A 21,999-nucleotide genomic window follows, 5' to 3' on the forward strand; every position below is an offset into this window, starting at 1 on the left:
GGGAAATATGGACTAATTAAAACTAACCATGCTCTTCAGTGTTCACCAAAGTGGGAAACCTAAGCAGTCTAAGCAGTTTGGCATCAAAACTGTTGTTGAATGTGCTTGTTTAGTCTCTGGCATAACCTTATCCAATCTTGTATGTGACCTCTGGGCGCTACCACAATATAAAAATTAATTACAAAAGATATCATTCAGAAGAGGTGAAAATAGAAGTTCAAATTCTCATTTGGCTGTACCTGGAGATCAGTATGAGCATAAAACATTCCTCAAACAATGACCACAAAAAAGAGACTGACAGAAAGAGAGAGAATGTGTGTTCGGGTGGAGGGACGAACCAGATTTAAGAGGGGATAGCATGTCTTTGAGACTCTAATTTGAAGACTGTCCCTATGTTCATGGCCATGCAGATACCACTCAGGACCTGTCCAGATTCTAGCGTGTAAGAGGACTGCATAAAGAGGGATCTGTTTGCTGCACTGATAAACCTTTCAGAGCTTCTTCAAACAAACAGGACATTTCAAATAATTCTTGCGTAGTGATGCAGTATTTCCAAACTTAGGTGCTAAGTGTGTGTGTGCGGGGGGCACAGACACCCATCCACCCACTGGCACAGTCTTTGAAAACTATAGTATTGACCTAAACATCACAAGTTTTTCTTTATCTTTCATAGATTCATAGATGCTAGGGTCAGAAGGGACCTCAGCAGGGGGGGGAAGACTGCAACAAGACCTGGATAGGTTACAGGAGTGGGCTGACATAAACAGGATGCGTTTCAATACTGGTAAGTGCAGGGTGCTGCACTTAGGCAGTAGAAACCAGCAGCACACTTATAGAATGGGAAACTCCCTTCTTGAGAGCACGGAGGCAGAAAGGGATCTTGGCGTCATTACTGACTCCAAGATGAATATGGGCCGACAATGTGAAGTCATGGTTGGCAGGGCTAACTGCACCTTGTCGTGCATCCACAGGTGCATCTCAAGTAGAGCCACGGAGGTGATCCTCCCCCTCTATGCGACGCTGGTCAGTCCACAGCTGGAGTATTGTGTCCAGTTCTGTGCGCCCCATTTCAGGAGAGATATGGACAACATTGAAAGGGTCCAGAGGAGGGCCACTCGCAAGATCCGGGGACTACAGGGCAGACCTTACAATGAAAGACTGTGGGACCTAAACCTGTTCAGCCTTCACAAGAGAAGGCTGAGGGGGGACCTGGTGACTGTCTATAAACTCACTAGGGGGGACCAGAAGGGTTTAGGGGAGACACTGTTTCCCCTAGCGCCCCCTGGCAGGACAAGGAACAATGGACACAAATTATTAGAGAGTAGATTTAGATAAGACATCCGCAAGAACTACTTCATGGTTAGGGCAGCTAGGAGCTGGAACCAACTTCCTAGGGAAGTGGTGCTGGCTCCTACCCTGGGGATCTTTAAGAAGAGGCTTGATGACTACCTGGCTGGAGTCATTTGAGTCCAGTCTTTTCTCCCGCCCAGACGGGCGGTTGGACTTGAAGATCTACAAGGTCCCTTCCGACCCGACTTCTATGATTCTGTGATTCAGCAGATCATCGAGTCTGGCCCCCTGCCCTGGGCAGGAAAGAGTGCTTGCATGCTTACTTGCTTGCTTTCTATACATTGAGTGTATTCACTTCCTAATTGAACCCTGTAAAGTTAAGATATTCTGTAAAATCCCGATAGCTAGAATATATTTTTAAATTGTACAGATTCTCAAAAACCCAGGTTTTAAATGCACAGAAAGCCCACCTAGCAGACTAATACAAATCACAAGGGACCAAACAGGTACATGTCAAACTCTGGAACTGAAAACCCACCGTAAAGGATAGGGTGGGTTCTGTGAGAGGGTGAGGTTGTGGGGGTGAGAGGAAGGGTGGGAGGGTGTGTAAGGGGAGTAGCTTCGTGTGTGTGTGTGTGTGTGTGTGTGTGTGTGTGGAAGGGTGAGACTGAGAGGGAGGGTTTGTGGGTGTGCATGTGTGCGGAGGGGAGGAAGAATGCGCGCGACGCGGCAGAGAAACACGTAAGAGCAGGCAAAGCGTCGAGCCTCTAATTTGAAGGCTGTCCCTATGCTCGCGGCGATGCCTCAGGGCGGGCTGTGTCAGTGAGGTGCAAAGAGGGCCGCCAAGGCGGGATCGGGCTTGCTGCACCGCTAAACCCTTTAAAGGTGCCTCGGTGACCCCCGAGCTCCCCAGCATTGTCAGCAGCTTTCAACTTCGAGGGCTGATAGAAGCCCCCATACATCACGACCCCGGGACCTCAACTCCGCCCCCTCGGCCCTCCTGCAGCAGCTGCCTGGGACCCTCGACTCCGGAACCAGCGCCCCCTGGCGGGGAGCAACTGTTAGGGCCGTCAATGGCGTGTCCGGGCGAAATTTCGTAGCCTAACTGTCTGTGCTCTGAGCCCCGCCCCGCCCCAGCGCCATTCATACAGCGGCCGCCTAGGATTGGCTCGCTCCAGGACCAGTAGCCCGCGGCGTTGCGGAGGCGGACCAATACGAACAGGAGCCGCTGGGTGTGGGGGCGGGGTTTTGTTCGCCAGGCTCCTGCGTGGCAAGTGCGGGTGTGGGCTGTCTCGGCGGCCTGACCCGTGGCAACACCCGCCTCCTTCCCCTGCTCCCGTTCCCCATGGCGGCCGCGCTAGCGCTCCTCGTCTCGCTGCTGCTCCCGCTCCCACCGTGGCCGGGTGGCGCCGCGGCCTCTCCCAAGGCCGTGACGGCCAGTCTGGCGGCCAAGTGGGCTGCCCCGCCGCTGCTGCTGGAGGCGAGGTGCGTGCCCCTCCCCCCCCCACCCGGCCGGGGAAGATGCCTCCGTCCTGGGCCTCTGCTCCGTCCAGCTGCCGCGGTCTTCAGGCTGCGGACACACGGAATGTACACCGGTTTAAAAGGGGGAGGGGAGGTCATTCCACGGGGCCCTGGGCATGGCCCCACGCCTGAGCTGCCCAGCCCTGGGCCCAGGTACAGGGGCTTCGCCAGCTGGGTGTGGTGCTGACTGCAGAAGGGTATTGCAGCTTGGCAGGTGTTGCTGGGTCTCGCCTCCTCTCCACAGGCCTTTGCCTGGATCGAGGGCCTGTTTTTTGCAGTGTCTGCTGCAGGCTTGGGGGCTCCTCTGCATAGGGGGATCCCAGCAATGGGCATCTCTAATAATAATAATAACAATAATAGTTGTTGTTATCATCTTATTTAAGGCCATATCATATTTCCACATTCAGTTGGGCAAAGCCCAGGAATTGGGTTCCAAAATTCGACTTGAACTCAAGTCTGTGTGGCTCTTTTGCCAGGCACATATCCTCTGAGGCTTTGGATACACCCCCAAATCCAAGCAGGCATCCTAGGTGTAAGCTCCGGGCCTGGAGGCCTTGGGGTTTGCATGCCCTCGCCTCACTTCATCTTCAGCAAAAGGCTGAGAAGCACTCTTTTTTTTAGAAAAGGCTTGTGTCAAGAAGCTGAGATCCTGGCGCTCTGGGAGTTTGCCATGTTGAATCAGAGCTGTGGTCACATTAGTTGAGCAGTGTGCTCCTTTGAGAGGAAGGGAGAGCATGATGCCAAAGGCAGGTGGAGCTCCACCTCCTAGACAAACTCATTCAGAACTGCATAAGCTTTCGTGTGCAAGATTTTGCTGTGTTGGAAGCTACTGCAGTCAGGCCCTTGGATAAACAAAGTCACTGCGGGTGTTTATAGACATGCTTGGGGACGTGGGAGGTGGTGTTTTAATTAGCAAGCCATGCTAATTAAAAGCGCCCAAGAAAAAATGGCGCCTGGGCAATTTGAATGAAAACTTGTTTGAGGAGCTTTAGTTCAAAGCGCCCTGGCATGATTTTTCAGCACAGAGATGCTGATACATGTGACAATGGAGGCTGCTGGAACATGTTAATTTCTCTGCTCCAGAAGGCTTGATTAATTGAATCTTCTCCAATACACTGGATTTACAGCACATCGGAGCAGTCTCCCTGCTTGTGTGCAAGTGCTCTGAATTTTTAAAAATTGTAGGAACCTAATGAAAAATAAGGGCATTATATTCAGTAAGGCAGCATCATATCAAGGTATTTTTACTCCAAGCAGGACATACAGAATTTTGAATATTGTATACCACGATACAGTCTTTGAATAAGGTTTTCTATTTTCCATATGGTGAAAGTGCATAGGGGTAGGGTTCCTCTAGGGCAATCAATGGTCTCCAAAGTGGGGTGTGCAAGACAATCCATTGGGGTGCGGGAAGAAAATATTAGAACTTCTATTGATATTTATGTTTATATAAATATACATATATTGGAGATGTGTGCTCAAAAATTTTTCACTGATAGGGGTGCACAATCAAAAACGTTTGGAGACCACTGCTCTAGGGGACTGTGAAAGGATTTAGCAAGAATCCTTTCACAGTATTAAGGCCTTTCAGGAACCAGCAAAAAACTTGCTTTACACTGAGATGGGCAAAATGCAGCTTGCGGGCTGGAAGCAGCCCACCAAGCCAGCCCACGGGGCCTCTAAAATATTTAGAAAATTAATATTTATCTGCCCCTGGCTGCCTGTCATGCAGCCCTTAATGGCTTTCCAAAACTGTAAATGGCCCTTCACCCAAAACAATTGCCCATCCCTGCTTTAGACTCCAGCCAGTTAAGAGGTATATGGAGAGAGGAGTTGAGTGAGAACCAGGATGCTGCATCCAACCCAAAAGTTTGTGTTCACATCATAAGGCTGTGATCCGTAGAACTGCCAGTGCTGTGTGGGTCTATCAAAGCCTCTCTAACCCTATCATAGTGTCTGACAAAGTGAGCTGTTGCTTATGCAAGTTTATGCATCTCTAAATAAGTTAAATTGCAACACTACCCTGACTCTTGGCTTTAGAGGAGGGTACAGAAATCTCCGAGTAGACAGATGTGGAATAGCCTGTCCTTAAAGTTGATTCTTTCCTCTCTGCAAATAATGAATGATCAGTTTGAGGCTTGAAAAGTTCAGTGAGGTCCTCTCTTTGCAGTGCGACTGCCATAATACTTCCACTGACATAACAGTTCATATGCCTTTGTCCCTTTTTATATGGTACTGGATCTTTTTATATGGTACTTACCTTGGAATTGTCTAAATATTTTTCAGTCTAGCAGTTAAAATATTTCATGTTTTCCCTGCTTAAATGCATTATAGCTTAAAATGAAGAACAGTGACCAGCTAATTTACACTTTGCTACTTTAGTGCTCAATATCACATCCCCTCACCCCCAGTCACCACCAGGGAAACTTGTGTCAAATGTAATAGTTGATATGGGAGATAGATGTATAGTTATAATTGTAAAAACAAAATCACAAAAATAAACCCATCACAAACACACCCATAAACTTTGGATGAATCATGTTAATTCGAAATCCACTTGATTTACGATTTTCAAGAAAGTAAATAAAAGTAGGATTTAGCATTGCATATAGCTTTAGTCTCCTTACCAAACTACGGTTTTGTGATCCTATTTTCAAACTTTTTACCTCTTCTGTCACTGTGTGAAATACTCATACAAATGAAAAAGTAATAAAAACCACTCGGACAAACAGCAGTAAATGTATGTGTGAACTTTGGATACAATAGAGTTGAAAATACCTACATTTTTAGTCTTTAAAAATGGAGGTCTTTTTAAAAATAGAAGTTTGGTTTAAAAGAATGTAAGCTAAATGGAGAGACTGCATTTAAAGCAAAACCAAGTGGTTGTCTTTAACTGGTTTTAATTATTCGAAACAAATGACCTGTCTTATAAGCTCTGATGTCAGAGGCCACATTAGATTTCCAGCTAGGTCATTGTCATGGATGTGTATTTTGTGACTAATTGAAAATTTTCAACTTATGAAATAGTATTTTCATGTATGAATTGTAGTTACTAAGCAAATAAAATTGTATGTGTATTTAATTACATACGCATATTTTGTATGTTGCTATACATGTGGAAAAAATAAAGCAGACTATCACTTGTATTTATTTTTGTATGAGGTAGTAATTTGTTCATTCTTTGGTGAATATCTCTGATTGCTGAGTTTCTATCAGATTGATAGCATTTTAGTATTATTTTTTCATTAATGGGGAGAAACAATCAAGTCTACATTCCTCATTATATAATAGAAGGGTACTGGACTATTACTTACCACTTTTTAAATAGCTGTAGTGTTTTTAAATCTGTGCTATTAAACAGATTCAACATATGGACAAATTCATTTCATTTATTTTTAAACAGTGAATTTATTGCAGAAGAAGGTAATGAGAAGTTTTGGCAATTTTTGGAAACTGTACGAGAATTAACAATTTATAAGCAAGGAGGTAAGTGAATGAAAAAGCATGCCAGCTGTAATATACGATACATACTAAATATAATTACCATCTAATTATTAACATCGTAGTTCCCATGAAATAAAGACTGACAATTCATTACTCTTTTGTAGAGGTTCCCCTGTTACAAAGGCAATACCTTATTTTAGTACATGGTTTCCCTTTATCTGACTATTGACAACTACTCTTAGCCTAAAATGTGGCTGTCCTGCAGGCTTCAGGCAGCCTATGAGTGATTGGATTGCTGCCTGCAGGAGCCACTACATTGGCACAGCTCTGGAACCCAAGTGATGAGTGCTGCCACTGCTCACCCTGCTCCTGATTTTGGTGTCTTTGGGTGTGGTTGGCAACTAAATCAATTGGGGAAAGAAAGGGACATGAGCAGTGGCAGTTTTGTCCTCTGGCTTTCTAGCCATGCTAATGCAGTAGATCTAGCTGCCACTTAATGAACTTATTCCCTGCAGTTTAGATCCAACCCACAGAACCAAATTAATTGGACATTCCTTCCTTAATGTAGAGCTGTTTAAACCTACAACACTATAATGGATAATGCTTAGGCTGATGGACCAATACAGGGCTTGTCAACCTGAAGATGATTTTGAAGTTGCCCTGTCCTTAAACAGGCTTGCATCATTACATAAAGCAGTATTATTATGATTTATGTAAATTTAGTAATGTTAGTTGTGGTTGGAAAAAATAGAGAAAATGGTTAAAAGTACAGGAAAAAAGATTGATCTACAGCTCTAAGATGTTTAAGTTAAATCCATTTAAAAGTTAGTTATGCTGCTGTTCATTTACAATAGAATTCATACCTTGTGAAACACAATAACGGCTGCATCGTCTCAGAAGTGAGGCAAAGACCAGGTTGTGATTCAAAGTCTACCTTACCTCAATTTACTAGTGAAAACATTCTGACATTTTGCTAGCTTCAGTTTCTGCTGGTGCGTGCAGGAACAGTAGAGCCCTGGTCCTACGCTCTACACTGGGAACTACAGAGCCACTTTATCAGTAGTTTCCTTGTGGAGAATGGAAAGGGTCCTATGTATACCCTTTTACTCTCTTGTGCAGTTGTGCAGCAAGATCCCTGATGGAATCCTTATGTCTTGATAGTAGTCTTGCTGTGGAACTCCTTGTATGAACATCAAAGTGTGTTTTATTAAATATAAATGAAAGAAAAACTGAAAAGCACTGTTTTTTCAGCTCAATAATTTTTCTTTAATTAAAATAAAACTATATTTTATCTTAACTTAGACCCAGTAGAAGGATTTGTATCACACAAACAACTGTATTTTTAAATAGTGTAATAGAGTTGGAAAGTAAAAAAATATGCATAAACCAGTAAGTATATACATAATAGTACAGTACAGTTGAATTGAAAATATATATAACAGTACAGTTGAATTAGTGTTATTGAAGGAGCCAACGCTTTTAAGAGAAAATGAGATCTTGTGGGAGGAGAACAAGTTTTGGAGGAAAAAGTTGATCGTTATTTTGTTATGAGCAGGGATCCTGGTTTTCTCTGATTTAAAAAAAAATCCCAAATTTTTAGGTTAAAGAAGTAACCCAAAATCCATATTTTTCCATGTTTAAAATGAAATACCAGTTGTGTATATCTAGATAATAGTGGTGTTTCATTTTAATCACAGAAAAATGTGGATATTGAGTTACTTTTTAAAATCTGAATATTGGAGATTCTTTTTATCAGAGAAAACCAGGATCCCTGATTATAAAGAAAATAAAATCAGCAATGCTTGTAATATGTATGAGATCTTTAACTCAATGTGTTGAAAGGGAAGCATTGTGGGTAATTAACTAGTAAAGACGTTAAAGAACTAATATAAGTATGATGTGAATTATTATATACAGTATGATATAAAGAAGTAATAAGATTACTTCATATAAAAACAGGTAAGGAAACTCTACCACTGCATGGCTGGTAGAGTTTCATTTTGACCCATTGGCAGTTATGTGTGAAGATTTGTGGAGAATTAGGGGCCGTGGCAAAAGAATGGAAAAATAAATTATGGAGATTCTTGCATTTAACATAAAAAAAATTCCAATAGTCATCTGGTAAATTTTACTTTAAAACCAGGTAAGAGGATGGAACAATTATTGAGAGAATAATTAAAAAGCAATATACACCAGTATCAATGAGTAAGATGGGTAAACATTAAAATTATGCCTGATCAATTTGATATTTTTAGTGTGATGAAATTACAGAGTTAGAGGATTAAGGGTAATTTAGTAAGTACAATATTTGTTGGATTTTGTGAAGTATTGATTGATAAATTGTCACACAGTCTTATTCAGTAAGCATTCAAATTAGCATGGTAGAAAAAGTAGAGCTGAAGGCCACCTAGTCCAACCCCTTGTTTAAGGCAAGATCACCCTACCTAATCATTCTGTGCAGGTGTTTGTCTAACTTACCTTTTAAAAATTTCCAAGGATGGAGATTTGACAACCTCCCTAGGTAGTCTGTACCAGTACTTAACCACTCACAGATTGAGAGAATTTCCTCCCTACATTTCCTTTACTGCCATTTAAGGCTGTTGCTCTTTGTCTTGTCCCTTTTCCAGCAGAGAATTGTGTGTTACTGTCTTCTTTATAGTATGGTATAAATTGACCAATAAGGTCTTTAGATTTTGTTGTCATAGGCAACAGGGAAGGGAGGGGAGCAAAAAGGGGAGGGGGTGTTACCAGTGGCTGTGCACAGCCACGACTGCCACCATGGTCATGGGACCTGGCCCCATCCTGAAGCGGCAGGGGGGCAGGGAACACTCCCAGCCCCAGCCCGAAGCAGCAGGGGGGAGGTGGGGAGTGGCCCCAGCCCCTGCCCAAAGGGGAGGGGGGACATGACCCAGACCCCAGCCTGAAGTGATGGGGGGAGGTGGGGAGTGGCCCCAGCCTGAAGTGGTGAGGAGAAGGTGGGGAGTGGCTCCGGCCTCAGCTTGAAGCAGCAGGGGAGAGGTGTGGAATGGTCCTGGCCCAAGGTGAGGGGGGAGGATGCAGACCTCTGTCCCTGCCTGCCCCTCTCGCCTTGTCATTCTTGACGGGCAGTTTGCTAGTACTACCATAACAAGTGTTGAATTCAGCAGTTGCCCTACGCTGAACAAATGCCTCGTTTATTTGAGGAAATCCAGCAGGTGAACCTTGGATAATCGCTGACTGTGAACCTGCTAGGAGACATATGATGCATCTTGTAGATTCTGAGTTGTACCTCCTGCACTTCGCTGGACGTAGTGATCCTATCAGCTTCATTGTACATTTGCTTAAGGGAAATAAGGGCGAGTCTCTTGTTGATGATCATCAGAAGTTTTCATTCTGAGGGAATCTGAAACAGAACAGAGTTGATGTAGCAATTCTGCAAACCTTTTGGATATCTAATAATGACCAAAGCTGTAAGTTCATGTCACCCATCTTGGCATCCAAGATGGTTACCATGAAGAAATGTTACAATTGATCTCAGTTCATATAATGTTGGATTCGTCATTGAAATTAATTTTCTAACTCTACTCGGGGCTGAAATATTGATCAAAACGTGAATTTGTGGCAGCCATGTTGGATTCCAGTATGGTGGCTACATGCACTACTTGCCAGATTGGCAACATGACTTTTCTGACATGGGTAGACCACCTTTGCCTGAAAAAACACTATTGCTGCTTCTGGCAATGAGTTGCCTACAGGGTGACACCTTTACCCTTCTTTTTTACTCTGCTGTTACAACCACCCTTCACATATTTGATGATGGTTATTAGATCTCTCTGTCTTCTCTTCTGCAGACTAAATAATCCCTGTTCTTTTAATCTTTTCTTGCAAATCAGATTCCTAGACCTCTATAACATTTTTGCTGATCTTTGCTAGGCTCTTTCTAATTTGTCAGTGTCTTTCTTGAATGCTGAGTAGAGCAGAATAATGACTTTGACTTGCAAGCGATGCTGCTTTAAATACACCCCAGAAAAAAGTTTGCTTTTTTGTTGTTGTTGCAATGAACACTTTTGGCTCATATTCACCTTGCAGTGTTTGGCAACCCCCAGGTCCTTTTCTGTAGTATTTCAGCCCACCCAATAATGCCCCAATTCTTATTTATGCCAGCAATTGTTTGGTCCCAAGTGCAGTACTTTGCTCTTGTCCTTACTGAATTCCAATTGATTACTTTAATTTTTTTTTTGGTTTATTGAGGCTGGTTTGCACATGAATAGAAAACTGTTTAAAAGTCAACATACAGTGGCGAAATGTACTATGTTATCCTCCAGTAAAGCATACATCTAGTTTTGGGAAGGGAGAATGAAGAAGGAAAAAAAAAGATTCTTCCAGAGTCCTGACTGAAAGCTGATCCCATAAAGCAGCTTCCTTGCCTTCAGCCAGCTCACTGGTTGCTTCAGGCAAAAGCTCAGGCTTTAACTCAAATCACAGCCACTGTTGAATTCAGCAGTTGCTGTTAGCAGTGGCTGTGGGAGGGTTAAATTTATATGTACAGCCCTTTTCCCGCTACCATAATTACTGAGTGATTCCTTTTCCAAAAAATGATTTGGTTAATCCACTCAGTCTTAAAAAACTATACATAGCAATGTAACAACTAAAGAGTTCTGTTTTTTCTGCAAAACATATTTATGTCATCATAAATCAACACATAAATAACACTGACCAAAATTATTTAGTGCAGAATTATGGGATTAAAATATGATTGAAATTGAGTGTGTACTTATGTGCTTTATTGGGTTGCAGTCCTATTCACTTTTAAGTAATATATTTATGTCAAACTTTAATCTTTGTTACAAAATATTCTACACTTTATTTCTCTACAAGCAACATGCAGAGAAAAAAAATCAAGCATTCTAATTATATTTTATTCCCATGCAATTTTTAGTCTGTTAGAAAATGATACATCATAAAAGTCATACAAATATTGTAAAAAGCATTGATTTGTGCGACTGTCCCTTTTAAGGCATAAACTTTGAATTTATGGCTGTAACTATCACCATAATTCAGTTAAGGAGGCAAGTTAAGGGTAAGTAGACAGTAGAAGACTGTTAGTGAAAGTTCATTTTTTATGCAACAGTGAGAACTGTTCTGCAGTTCTTAAGGATGTTTTAGATTTTCTAGTGTTCAAAGATTTTTATAAATGTGTTGTAGGTATTTTAAACATATCTTGTATGGATTATCTGTAGTAAGCTCTAATATATGTATTTGTATCCACGACCAATGTATTTGGAAAAAAAAAAACTATTCATGTAATGCTTTCTTAAATTGTTCAGGTGAATGTTATCCTGGGATAGTAGTAATATGTGAACTTCCATAGATATTTACTGCCATATTTACTCAAATATAAGATGAACTCCTCCCATCAGATAAATATGGTATTTTTGTAGGAGCTAAGTTGGATGTTGAAAATTATGGTAGCATCAAAGGTAATCAGAAACTAAGTTTTAGCCTTACAGAAATACTTGCATTTCCCCCCATATTATCTTTGACAATTGCTTCTTGATACTACTGACATCAGATCTAGGTTATCTGAGTGCTGCTAGTGCTTTGCTGGTAAGTGCTGTACAAAACATAAAGACAGGCAACAGGGAATGTAATCAGTGCAGTTCAAATACATTCAATATCGGGGTGGCCAAAACGTGGCCCACCAGGCCGTTCTATGTGGCCTGCAGGACCCCTGAAAAATGTAGAAAATATTTATCTGCCCCTGGCTGCCTGTCATGTGGCCCTTGGTGGCTTGCCGAAACTTGGTAAGCGGCCCTCCACCTGAAATAATTGCTTACCCCTGTTCCATATGGAATAACTAAGAGGGCAGTTTCCTGGCAAAGGAGATTGTGATTGGACTTGGTGGCCTGGCAGGTTTCTTCTTTCTTGTGTTTTTATGGTATTAGGAGGGTTTATTTGGATTTGTCTCCCATTTTTTACAAGGACCACACAAACTCTTTTATTTGACCAACTATATTGTTAAAAGATGTCCAGAAAGGTTTCAGAAACAGAATTATCTTCATCAAGTCTGGGAAAGAAGCAGATGACCCCTTACTAATATGCATAACTTTAAATATGCTACACTACTATGCAGGAGAGTGTCAGAAAAACTGAGAAACCACCTCCTTCACCTAACCCATTCTAATTATTACCAGACAAATCTTTCTTCTTGTAAATTCCCTGAGCTATCACAGCTACTGTGATTCTATAACATTTACCAAAAAATGTAGTATTGTAAATTAGAACAAATAGCCTTTGCAGAGATTTCATTTTATGGAATGTTTTTGTGGCACAAAATAGAGGCATAGTAAATAAGATTTGAATAAGAGATGAGAGATTGTGAACATGAAAGTAAGAAGAAAGCAAACAAATGCTAAATGAGTTTAGTTATGTGGGAAGAGGATAGGCAATAAGAGGGCAAGCAGAAAATTAAAAAAAACTTCAATATAACAAGCAATCTGCCTACACATGTTTCAGAAAATGTCAGTATATATTCAAAAGAAGTCAGAGAAAAGAAACCTTAAAGAGCTGAAGACATTGATTTGAAGAAAGATTTAAAAAGCACATCTTGGGGAAATAAGGAAGGGAAAGAAGTATAATTTCCTAGATGAGCAAGATATCAAATAATGTTCTACCAATATCTGTGTTGTGTACAATGTGGGAGAGGAAATGTTTAACAAAATCCATGAGATATAAATAAAAGCAATAGGATTAAATTCAGGATGAATATCCCAAACACTAAGAATAAGAGTCTTTAAAAGTTCTTTTTCCTCTAGCTCTAGTCTCATTAAAACCTATTCAGTGCTGTCAGGAACAAACCTGGATTTCCAATAGATAACAGAAGGGAGGAAGTTTTATGAGGAGTTGCCCGGTACTTTTTTTTCACTTGATTGACTCTAGATGTATTAACCAGGGAATCCTGCAGACCCTTCTCTACTCTTTTTCCTGAGGACATTTGGATAGAGGTGTACTGGTGAATGAGGGTTGAAGTTTGTTCAAACCATTGAAACTGGAGACAAAGAAGCCAGCATTCAGAGTTTTTTCCCAGTTGATTTTCTTGCCTAAGACATGTTGGTTGTCTCAGTTGTTTGGGGGAAGATCATTCATCATCCTGTTGCTTCTTGCACAACTTTTTCTCCAAGGTTAGAAAGCTAAATAATTGGTATCACCTCTTAGGCTATGTCACTGTAGGAAGCTTTTGCAGCTAAATCTTGTAGCTCTGAATCTCTGCTCCAACTCCAGGATGGTGGGAACCTCATCAAAGCCTATAACTGGAAACATACACAAATTGGCATTCAGGATGAATGTATTAGATTAGAACTGATTAAGCATAAATGTTTGGGGGGTTGCTGAAGTAGATGGTTCTCACATAAGTCAAATTTCTGTTCTCTGGGCACGTCTACATGAGACATTAATGTCATAGTAAGCTAATTCTGCTTGTTAGCATGGTTTTTGCTAGCCATGCTAATGCGCAGTAGAATAAATCTACTGTGCATTAGCATCACATAAAAACTGTTCATCTGCGTTAATGAGCAGTAGTGGCAATTGTGGTGCATTAAGGTTAGTGCCTGTAATTACCTGGACTTCTACTGGTAACAAAAGTAGTAATTACAGGTACTAACCTTAATGTGCTGTAATTATGACACTTTAATGAACATGTAGATGTACCCCCATCAGTTCTAGCTTGTTTCCAATACAGCCTTTGCTTAATTCCTTGCGTAAGGGACTGCCTTCATACGTGACCTTTGCTACACAAAGTATTGACCTTCTGTTCTGTAAGCACTGCTAGGTCTGTTCACATATCCTTGTCTTGCCTTTTACTCCCTGTCTTAAATCCTTTGTCACTGATACTTTGTGCTTTTTTCATGACCTTGGCTTGTTTACTGGCTTTCTGACTTTATGTGAGCTACCTCTGGCAAGACCAGATGGCAACTATATTAAACTTCCCTTTGATAACCTTAAAAGAAATCACTCAGTGTTTTATATTCTTAGCTCATATTTTAGGCTAAGATTTCAATATCTGGACTGCATGTTCAAAGAAAACAGGTAAGTTTTACCAGATGAATCATGTAAGACATCTTGTCCTTCCACTTCTAAATTTACTGATAGGGATAGCCTTTGCTCAAGTGTTAAAGAAGGTGATGTGCATTCTAACCCTTTGGATAGAAAAAGGTAAGAAGCCTACCTACTACTTACAACCTACTGTTTAGGTAGAAAAAAGTTCACTATCTTAGAGTAATGAACTCTCAATACTATCCAAACTAGCCATAGGTGATACTGTGCTGATTGGCTAATTTGTGCTAAAATGGTGGCTGATCCAAGCCCTGAATGCTGCTGAAGTTCCATTCATTACTAAGCATTCCCTGAGAGCAGCCTTTGATCCTTTTGAGGTGCTGTTTAAACATGTAGCATTTGATATTTGAGGCTCTATTCCAGATTCTGTTTATCTAGACTTCTATTGGTAACAAAAGTACCCATCAGATTGTGAATGGCTGTTTAACTGCAAGGTCTATTGGGTTCCTCAGGAAAATGATACCAACCTGCAGGGTAATAAATCCAACCTGTTGGATACCAACCAGTTTATTTTTCCTGGAATAATTGGTGCAGGATACCAACCTGCCAGAAACAAGTATACTTGGCTTCTGAAACAGACATGTTTTGAAAATTTCAATAATTCCGTTTAAGGAATGGAACTAGTGCCGACAGTAGTTTCATGATCAGCATTAGAAATCTTACAATACATGACTTGAAGGGGGATTTGCTGTATCTTTTTCCTCTGCAACAACAACTTAGTGTCAGATTTGATAGAGGGCACGTGAACCCGGACAATATATTTGCCTCTCCATTATAGACTGTAAGACAGTTCTTATCTTCTGATATAACCTGCTGCAAATGCAAGCCACAGATTTCTCCCAAACACTAAATTAAAGTGTATCTAACTTAATCATAATCACTTAGGTGATTAGTGAGCCTACCTCATCTCCTCATAAACTATTTAGGTGTTTAATTGCCCTATAGGCTAGGAAATTGTCTTTTATGGAATGTGGAGTTTGTGTTTTCAACTTCCAGACACTCAGCCCTGTTATGTCTTTGTCCATGAAATTGTAAAGCTAGCCATACCAGTTACCCTTTTATATATAAGTACCTACAGACAGTTATCTTTTTGATAAATTGAATAGGTCAGGGGCTGGCAACGTTTTTGGGCCAAGTGCCAAAAAACCCTGCAACCTGGAAGATGTTGGCATGCTGGGGTGGATGGCAGGGAAGGTGCTAGGGGCCCAATCCTTATTGTGGCAGCGCAGTCTTGGGCCCTTCCCTGCTGTGCTACCTGAGGTTCACATGCAGCTACTGCCAGCAATGAACTGGACTTGGGCTCTGGACCCTGGTGCTGCTGCTTGCAGCCTTATGGCTGCTTGCTACAAGCAGCCCTAAGGAAGCAGCGAGAAAGAGATATTGGCTCCCTGCCATGCTTATGAATTAGAAGGGCCAGGAGGGGATTTGCGGTGCCTATGGTGGCACCTCAGAACATCCTGGGCAGCTAGAGGTACCTTCTCAGGGTTCCTAGCTCGGTGGCATGATGTCATTGTGGTGGTGGTGCCTCCGTCAGTGCACACTTATGGGGTATAGGGACCCCCCTGGGTGCCCGCTGTCTCCAGAGCTTCCGGAGGCAGAGCACTCCCAGGCAAGGGGGCCACCGTTTGGTCCATCATGGGCCTTGCACCCATGATGGACCAAACGGTGGCAGATGTATGCTGCATGCCTCCCTCCCCCTGGCCACATCCCACTTTCTGGGCAGCTTCCCAGGAGTGAGGGAGAGAAGAGAACTATTTACTACCATGGTGGGGGAGCCAAACAGGCTTCAGTACAGCTGTTTGCAGCATGCCCATCATCTGCATTGCCCCAGGCCCCTCCCCCCATGGCTGCCTTGGGTCGTGCATGCAGCTGCCACTGCCATGGAGCCTAGGTGGGGCTGTGGAGCCCGGTGCAGCTGTTGCAGCCTCCCAGCTGCCTGCTACAGCTGGCCTGGGCTCTAGGCAGCTGCTGCTTGCCATAGAGCCTGGACTGCTTACAGGAGGGCTTGCAGCCTTCTGGGTAGCCTGCTGCAAGCAGCCTGAGCTCTGTGGCCAGTGGCAGCTGCCCAGAGCCCAGGCCAGCTATGGCATGCTGAGAAAAATGGCATCAGGTACCATGCTCTGGGTTACTGACCCTTGGAATAGATTGAATTCCATAAGCCTCACATTTGTAAATCGTATTTTACAGTCCTGGGATCATTTTTGTGACCTACCTTTCAACTCTTCATAAGACTATTTCCCAGTGCCTGCTTGATATTCTCTCATTTTATAAGGATCATATAAGCCCTTTTAAGCATGGTTTTGTATTGAAAGCTTTTGTTGAAGTAGTTATCTTTGCTACAACAATCCCCAGATCATTTTCTGAGTCATTGCTTTATAAGACACAAAGATACACTAGACTCCTGCCACTAGGAACATGTCAATGCCCTGGAGATATGTTGTTGTAAGGCAGAAGCTGGCAACATTTGACAAAGGGCAGGTCAAAGGAATGTGTCTCAGCCCTAAGGCAGGCCACTTGTGACAACCACTTCCCTTGCTGTTTCCCTGCTTCTACGTGATACTAAATGTTGCCCTGGACCACTGGTTTATAAAGCCAGTGGGCACTCTTTCACCCCCCTGCTTCAGCCACTGCTGCTATTCACTCATGTTGGTGCACTCTGTTAAAAATGCAGCAGCTGAATTAGGGCACAGAAATCTCCATGTGGAGGCCTCCATTCTGGCACCTTTTTCTCCATATGCCACTGATTTCCTGCTGCTGCAGAATGCCACTGTAATGCTGTAACCCCTCCTTTCTTCCTTCCTTCCGCCCCCACCAATGATCTTTGCAGGTTGGATCACATCTCTTTACAAGCTGAATCGGGCCTGGAGTTCATTGATTGCCTACTAGGGCTGTGTGAAGCTTCGGTAGGTGATTTGATTGGGAAGAGATTCGGCCCAATTTGGAGACCAAATCTCTGAATCCAAATCGAATTGGGAGACCAAGTAAAGCTCTGAATTGATTCAAAGCATCCAAATTGATTCAGAAAAACTTTGGAAAAAGATTGGGCCGATTTGGAGATTCGGCCATAGACTAAACAGGCAGCTGCCTCCAGCTGGTAAGTCTGTTGGGGTTGTGGGGGAGGGATTGGGGATGGGACAAGCTGCCCAGTTGGGGTGGGGGGCACGTTACTTGGGGAGGGGGGACATGGGATGTAAACACAGCAGCGTGCAGAGCAGGAGCTCTGCCCTGATGCCACTTGCCCAGCTAGGGTGGGATATGAGCACAGCTTGCTCCAAGAGGAAAGGGGCAAGTGGCAGTAGGGCAGAGCCCCCATTCCCAGTGCTGCCGCATCCGCATCCCATGCCCCTCGCACCAGCTGGCAGATAGCTGCAGGGCAGAGCCCCCGCTCCCAGCACTGATGCGGGCACAGATGTGCTGGGAACGGGGGCTATGGTCTGCTGTCGCCCTGAGTGAGCTACACCTGCATCGCATCTCCCAGCCCCCATGCCGTTTGGGCAAGTGGCAGCAGGGCAGAGCCCCCGCAGCTCCCCCCACCAGGGTGGAGGCAGGCACAGCCGAAGGAGCCATGCGAGAAGCCCCCATGGGTGCCCTGCCCAGTCCCATCCTCCGCTTGGCCACAGTATCCTGGCAGTTAAAAAAAAAAAAAAAGTGCAACACTCACCGGCTGCAGCAGCGGTGATTAGGGCCTCTGGGTGCAATAATTAGGGCCTCTAAGGGAAAGATTAGGGAGCTGGGGAATTGAACCGGAAACTGGGGGAATGTTCAGTAACATTTTCCCCAGCTCCTGGTTTGATTTGCCTGGGAGCTGGGGTGACTCCACATGTCAGCTGGAGCCTGGCAGTACTCAGCCTTGGCAGCCCCAGCTCCCAGACAGAGCATAGTGCCCTGCTGAGCCATGCTGCCACAGAGCAGCTGCTGCGCGGGTGTCAGGTGGGGGGATGATCCCTACTTCCCCCCCACCCCATGCTGCACAGTGGGGCTTTACCACAAGCGCTCAGAGGCCCTAATCTCTGCTGCTGCAGCTGGTGAATGCTGGGCTTTTTTTTTTAAAGTGCCAGGGCTGGGCGGGGGATGGGGCCGGGCAGGGCAGCCATAGGGGGCTTCTCCCATGGCTCTCCCTGGCCTGTGCAACTCACCAAATCTCTCCGAATCAGTGCTAAATCTTTCAAAACTGATTTGGCCAAATTGATTTAGGACAGTGATCTGAATCTCCGAATCGAATCACTATCCTCCAACTCGGCTGAATCCAAATCTGAATCAAATACTTCCCTATTCACACAGTCCTATTGCCTACCCACATTCTAAGGGAAGTTCGCTATTGTAGGAAGTGTCATCTGAATACATGATACTGAGAATGTTTCAAGAGGAAATGTTGCCAGTGGGAGGTACTTGATTTTATCAGGTGCTGCTGCAAAGCACTTTCAACTATATAACCTGTGTCCTTTGTTCCCAGGTGTGTTACCTTGCATTTGGCTATACAGTGTATTAAAACATATTAGATTTTGATCTTTCAAGAATTACATATGCTTCACATTATTTACTACGCTACCAATCTTTGTATCATCTGCATGATAATAAATAAATCTGGGCTCGTGGTAGTGGTGATATCTTTTTTTAGACCAACAAGATTTTTGAAAAAAAAATTCTTTAAGTACAAGCTTTCGGACACAAACACCCTTCATTGGGCTTTGGGATTGTAAAAGTTCTCCTGGGGAGAAATGAAAGTTCATATTTCATAGGATTTCATAGAGGAGTCAATAGATGGAAAATTCCTTTGGGCAGGCAGGTCTTAGCTCTTAAAAAGTCTCTCACCTCTCTAGTGAGGTTCTGTGATGATCAACCTCAATACCTGATAATAAAGAAAGATTTTATAACATTATCCAGCTTGTTAGTAAAAATATCAAGTAGCTTTTGGACCAAAACCCAGTGTCTTTGGGTGCCTGAACAGTAAGGCCTTTACTAATTGATGTTTCACCATTAAAAGCTATACTGTGAGATCTGTCAATGAGCCAGCTTTTACTCCATCTAAAATGTGTCCTTTTAATTTTATATAATACAAGGTTTTTAATTAAAATGTCATGTTCTACCATCAAACACTTTCAAGAAATCAAAGTGCACTTTATCAATGCAGTTGTCATCATCAACCAGGCTTTGACCAAAGAAAAAAAAAGAGTGAGGAAGTTGTTTGTCAAGAGCTATTTTCTGTTAAATCATTTTTACTGGTATTAATTATATTTTTAGCTTCTCATACCTTTTTGAAAGATTCCTGAATTAACAACTTCATTACTTTGGCATTATTAGCTAGTCCGTAGTTGCTAGAGTCATCTCTTACACCTTTTAAAATCAGGGCTGTCCAACTTCCTAGCAGCTGGGGCCATACACTACACTGGCCTTGCACTTCAGGGATGGTTATGTGTTCCCCAGGCTGAAAGAACAAAATTTTTCTTTATAAATATTAGATAGATGCTTTAAGGAATAATTTGGCATGTTTCATTTGTAACCATTTTTGCTGCTACTTAGATCCTCATAGTACCATTTTTGTAGACTATCCAACAGGGTTACTTTATTCAGTACATCACTGTGCCTCTCCCACTGCAGTCCTCCTTTTCCATCTCTTTTCAGTGATCCTGCTCATGAGAAACTGTAAAAATCTGAAGCTCATTTAGTTGGTTGATTTAGCAGAAGAAAGATGGAGGTCTAGACCTTCAGAAGCTCTATTCTTTCATTAGAAAGGTCAGATTCTATGGCTGTGTCCAGATGAGCATGCACATGCATTTCCCTGAAGTCAAATAGCAGCATATAGTTGTGCCACTGCTACTTGTCCCCAGGGAACGCCCCTGCATGTGTGCTATAGGGGGTAGCAAATTGCCCTGGGTGGGGTAGGGGAGGCCAGGGCCAGCACCTGGATTGGCCCCAGCAGCCTTTCTTGGTGGCCTCCCGGAGTTACAGCAGTGGCAATCTGAGCATGTAGAGCCTGGCCAGCACCCAGGGTGTGGCTGTGCCCGGCCAGGCTCTGTTTTCGGGCAGTGTGTGCTGCAGCCACCTACACCAGCTTGCTTTTTTAGGCCCCATTTTTTTTTGATACCGGGAGTTCCTGATATCTAAATTTGCCTCCACAGTGCAAATATGCAGCATGGAGAACCTATTCATGTGAACCACATCAGTTTTGCGGTGCCTGAAAAGCGTTTCAGGTGCCGCGAAGTGCACATGCATGCTCATCTGGATGCACCCTATAGTTTCTAGGGTCAGAAGAGACCTGAGTAGATCATCTAGTCCGACCCCCAGCCATGGCAGTCAAACGACCCCAGCAAGGTGTTCATCTAACCTCCTCTTGAAAACCCCCACGGTAGGAGCCTGCACCACTTCTCTTGGAAGTTGGTTCTAGATCCTAGCCGCCCTGACCGTGAAGTAGAAGGACCCATCCACTACCACCCTCTGGGTGCGGCCCTCCAGCCAGTTAGCAACCCATTTGACTGTGTGGGTGTCGACACCACAGTCCCCCAGTTTCTTAATGAGAATGGGGTGAGAGACAGTGTTGAAAGCCTTCCGGAAGTCCAGGAAGACTATGTCCACTGCTACCCCTGCATCTAATGATTTGGTGATCTGATTGTAAAAGCCACCAGGTTGATCTGACAGGACCTGCCACTGATGAACCCGTGTTGGTTGCCCCTAAGCATGCAGTCCCCTGCAGGCCCCTTGTGGATGTGTGCTAGAATAATTTTCTCAAACAGCTTGCCTAGGATCGAGGTAAGACTAACTGGCCTGTAGTTTCCCGGGTCCTTCTTTTTCCCCTTTTTGAAGATGGGAACCACATTGGCCCTCTTTCAGTCCTCTGGCACCACACCAGAGCACCACGAGTGCTTGTAAAGCTGTGCCGGGGTCCTGCAATGACCTCGGCCAATTCCTTTAGAACTCTAGGGTGGAGATCGTCCGGACCGGCTGACTTGAATACGTCCAGTCCCTCCAGAAGTTCCCTAACAAGTTCCTCAGTAACCCTTGGCCCAGGTGTGCCTCCCCTGGGGCCCGAGGGGGGCCCAGCAGGGAGGTAGCTGTTCTGGTCCCTACTTAGAAAGATGGAGGCAAAGAAATCGTTAAACATGTTAGCTTTGTCATCTGGTGTGACAACCAAATTCCCCAAAACGTCCTGCAGGGGCCCCACATTACCCGGAACCTTCTTTTTACCCACTATGTATTTGAAGAAGGACTTCTTATTATCCTGAATCCAGGAATCTAGCCCTAATTCCATCTCTGCCTTGGCCTTCCTGACTGCCCCCCTTCATCCCTGAGTGACTGTAGTATAGATATCACTGGTGATGTTCCCTTCTTTCCAATGGGTGTACGCCTCCCTTTTAGCAAGGAGACATTCCCGGATGCTTTTGGTGAGCCATGGAGGCTTGTGTGCTCTCCTGCTCCCTTTGATCCTTGTTGGGATTACCTCCCTTTGGGCTTGGAGGATCGTCTCCTTAAGGAGCGACCACTCTCCCTGGACACCTGGCTCCCCTCCCCTCTGGGACCTCAGCGGTTCCCCAACTATCCTCCTTAGCTCATTGAAGTTTGCCCTCCTGAAATCTAGGGCTGCTGCCTTACTGCAGGCCTTTACCACCTTGTGCTGGATGGTGAATTCCAGCAGGCGATGATCACTATTGCCCAGGT

General features: G+C 43.8%; 1 protein-coding gene across 2 annotated transcripts in view; it reads left to right on the forward strand.

Annotated features, from left to right (window-relative positions):
- The first annotated feature begins 2,528 nt into the window (after window positions 1-2,528).
- UGGT2 (UDP-glucose glycoprotein glucosyltransferase 2) overlaps window positions 2,529-21,999 on the forward strand; it is a 241,848-nt gene continuing 222,377 nt past the window's right edge. For both annotated transcript variants that reach the window (XR_016438638.1, XM_090023359.1), the window contains exons 1-2: window positions 2,529-2,775; window positions 6,215-6,297. Coding sequence is in view for 1 of the 2 variants with exons in the window: in XM_090023359.1 (XP_089879485.1) it covers window positions 2,636-2,775; window positions 6,215-6,297 (223 nt within the window). In the remaining variant the exon portion in view is untranslated. The remainder of the gene's footprint in view (window positions 2,776-6,214; window positions 6,298-21,999) is intronic.

Source organism: Crocodylus siamensis, chromosome 1 (genome assembly GCF_052110815.1).
Source record: "Crocodylus siamensis isolate JL-2025a chromosome 1, ASM5211081v1, whole genome shotgun sequence".
Lineage (NCBI taxonomy): Eukaryota > Metazoa > Chordata > Crocodylia > Crocodylidae > Crocodylus > Crocodylus siamensis.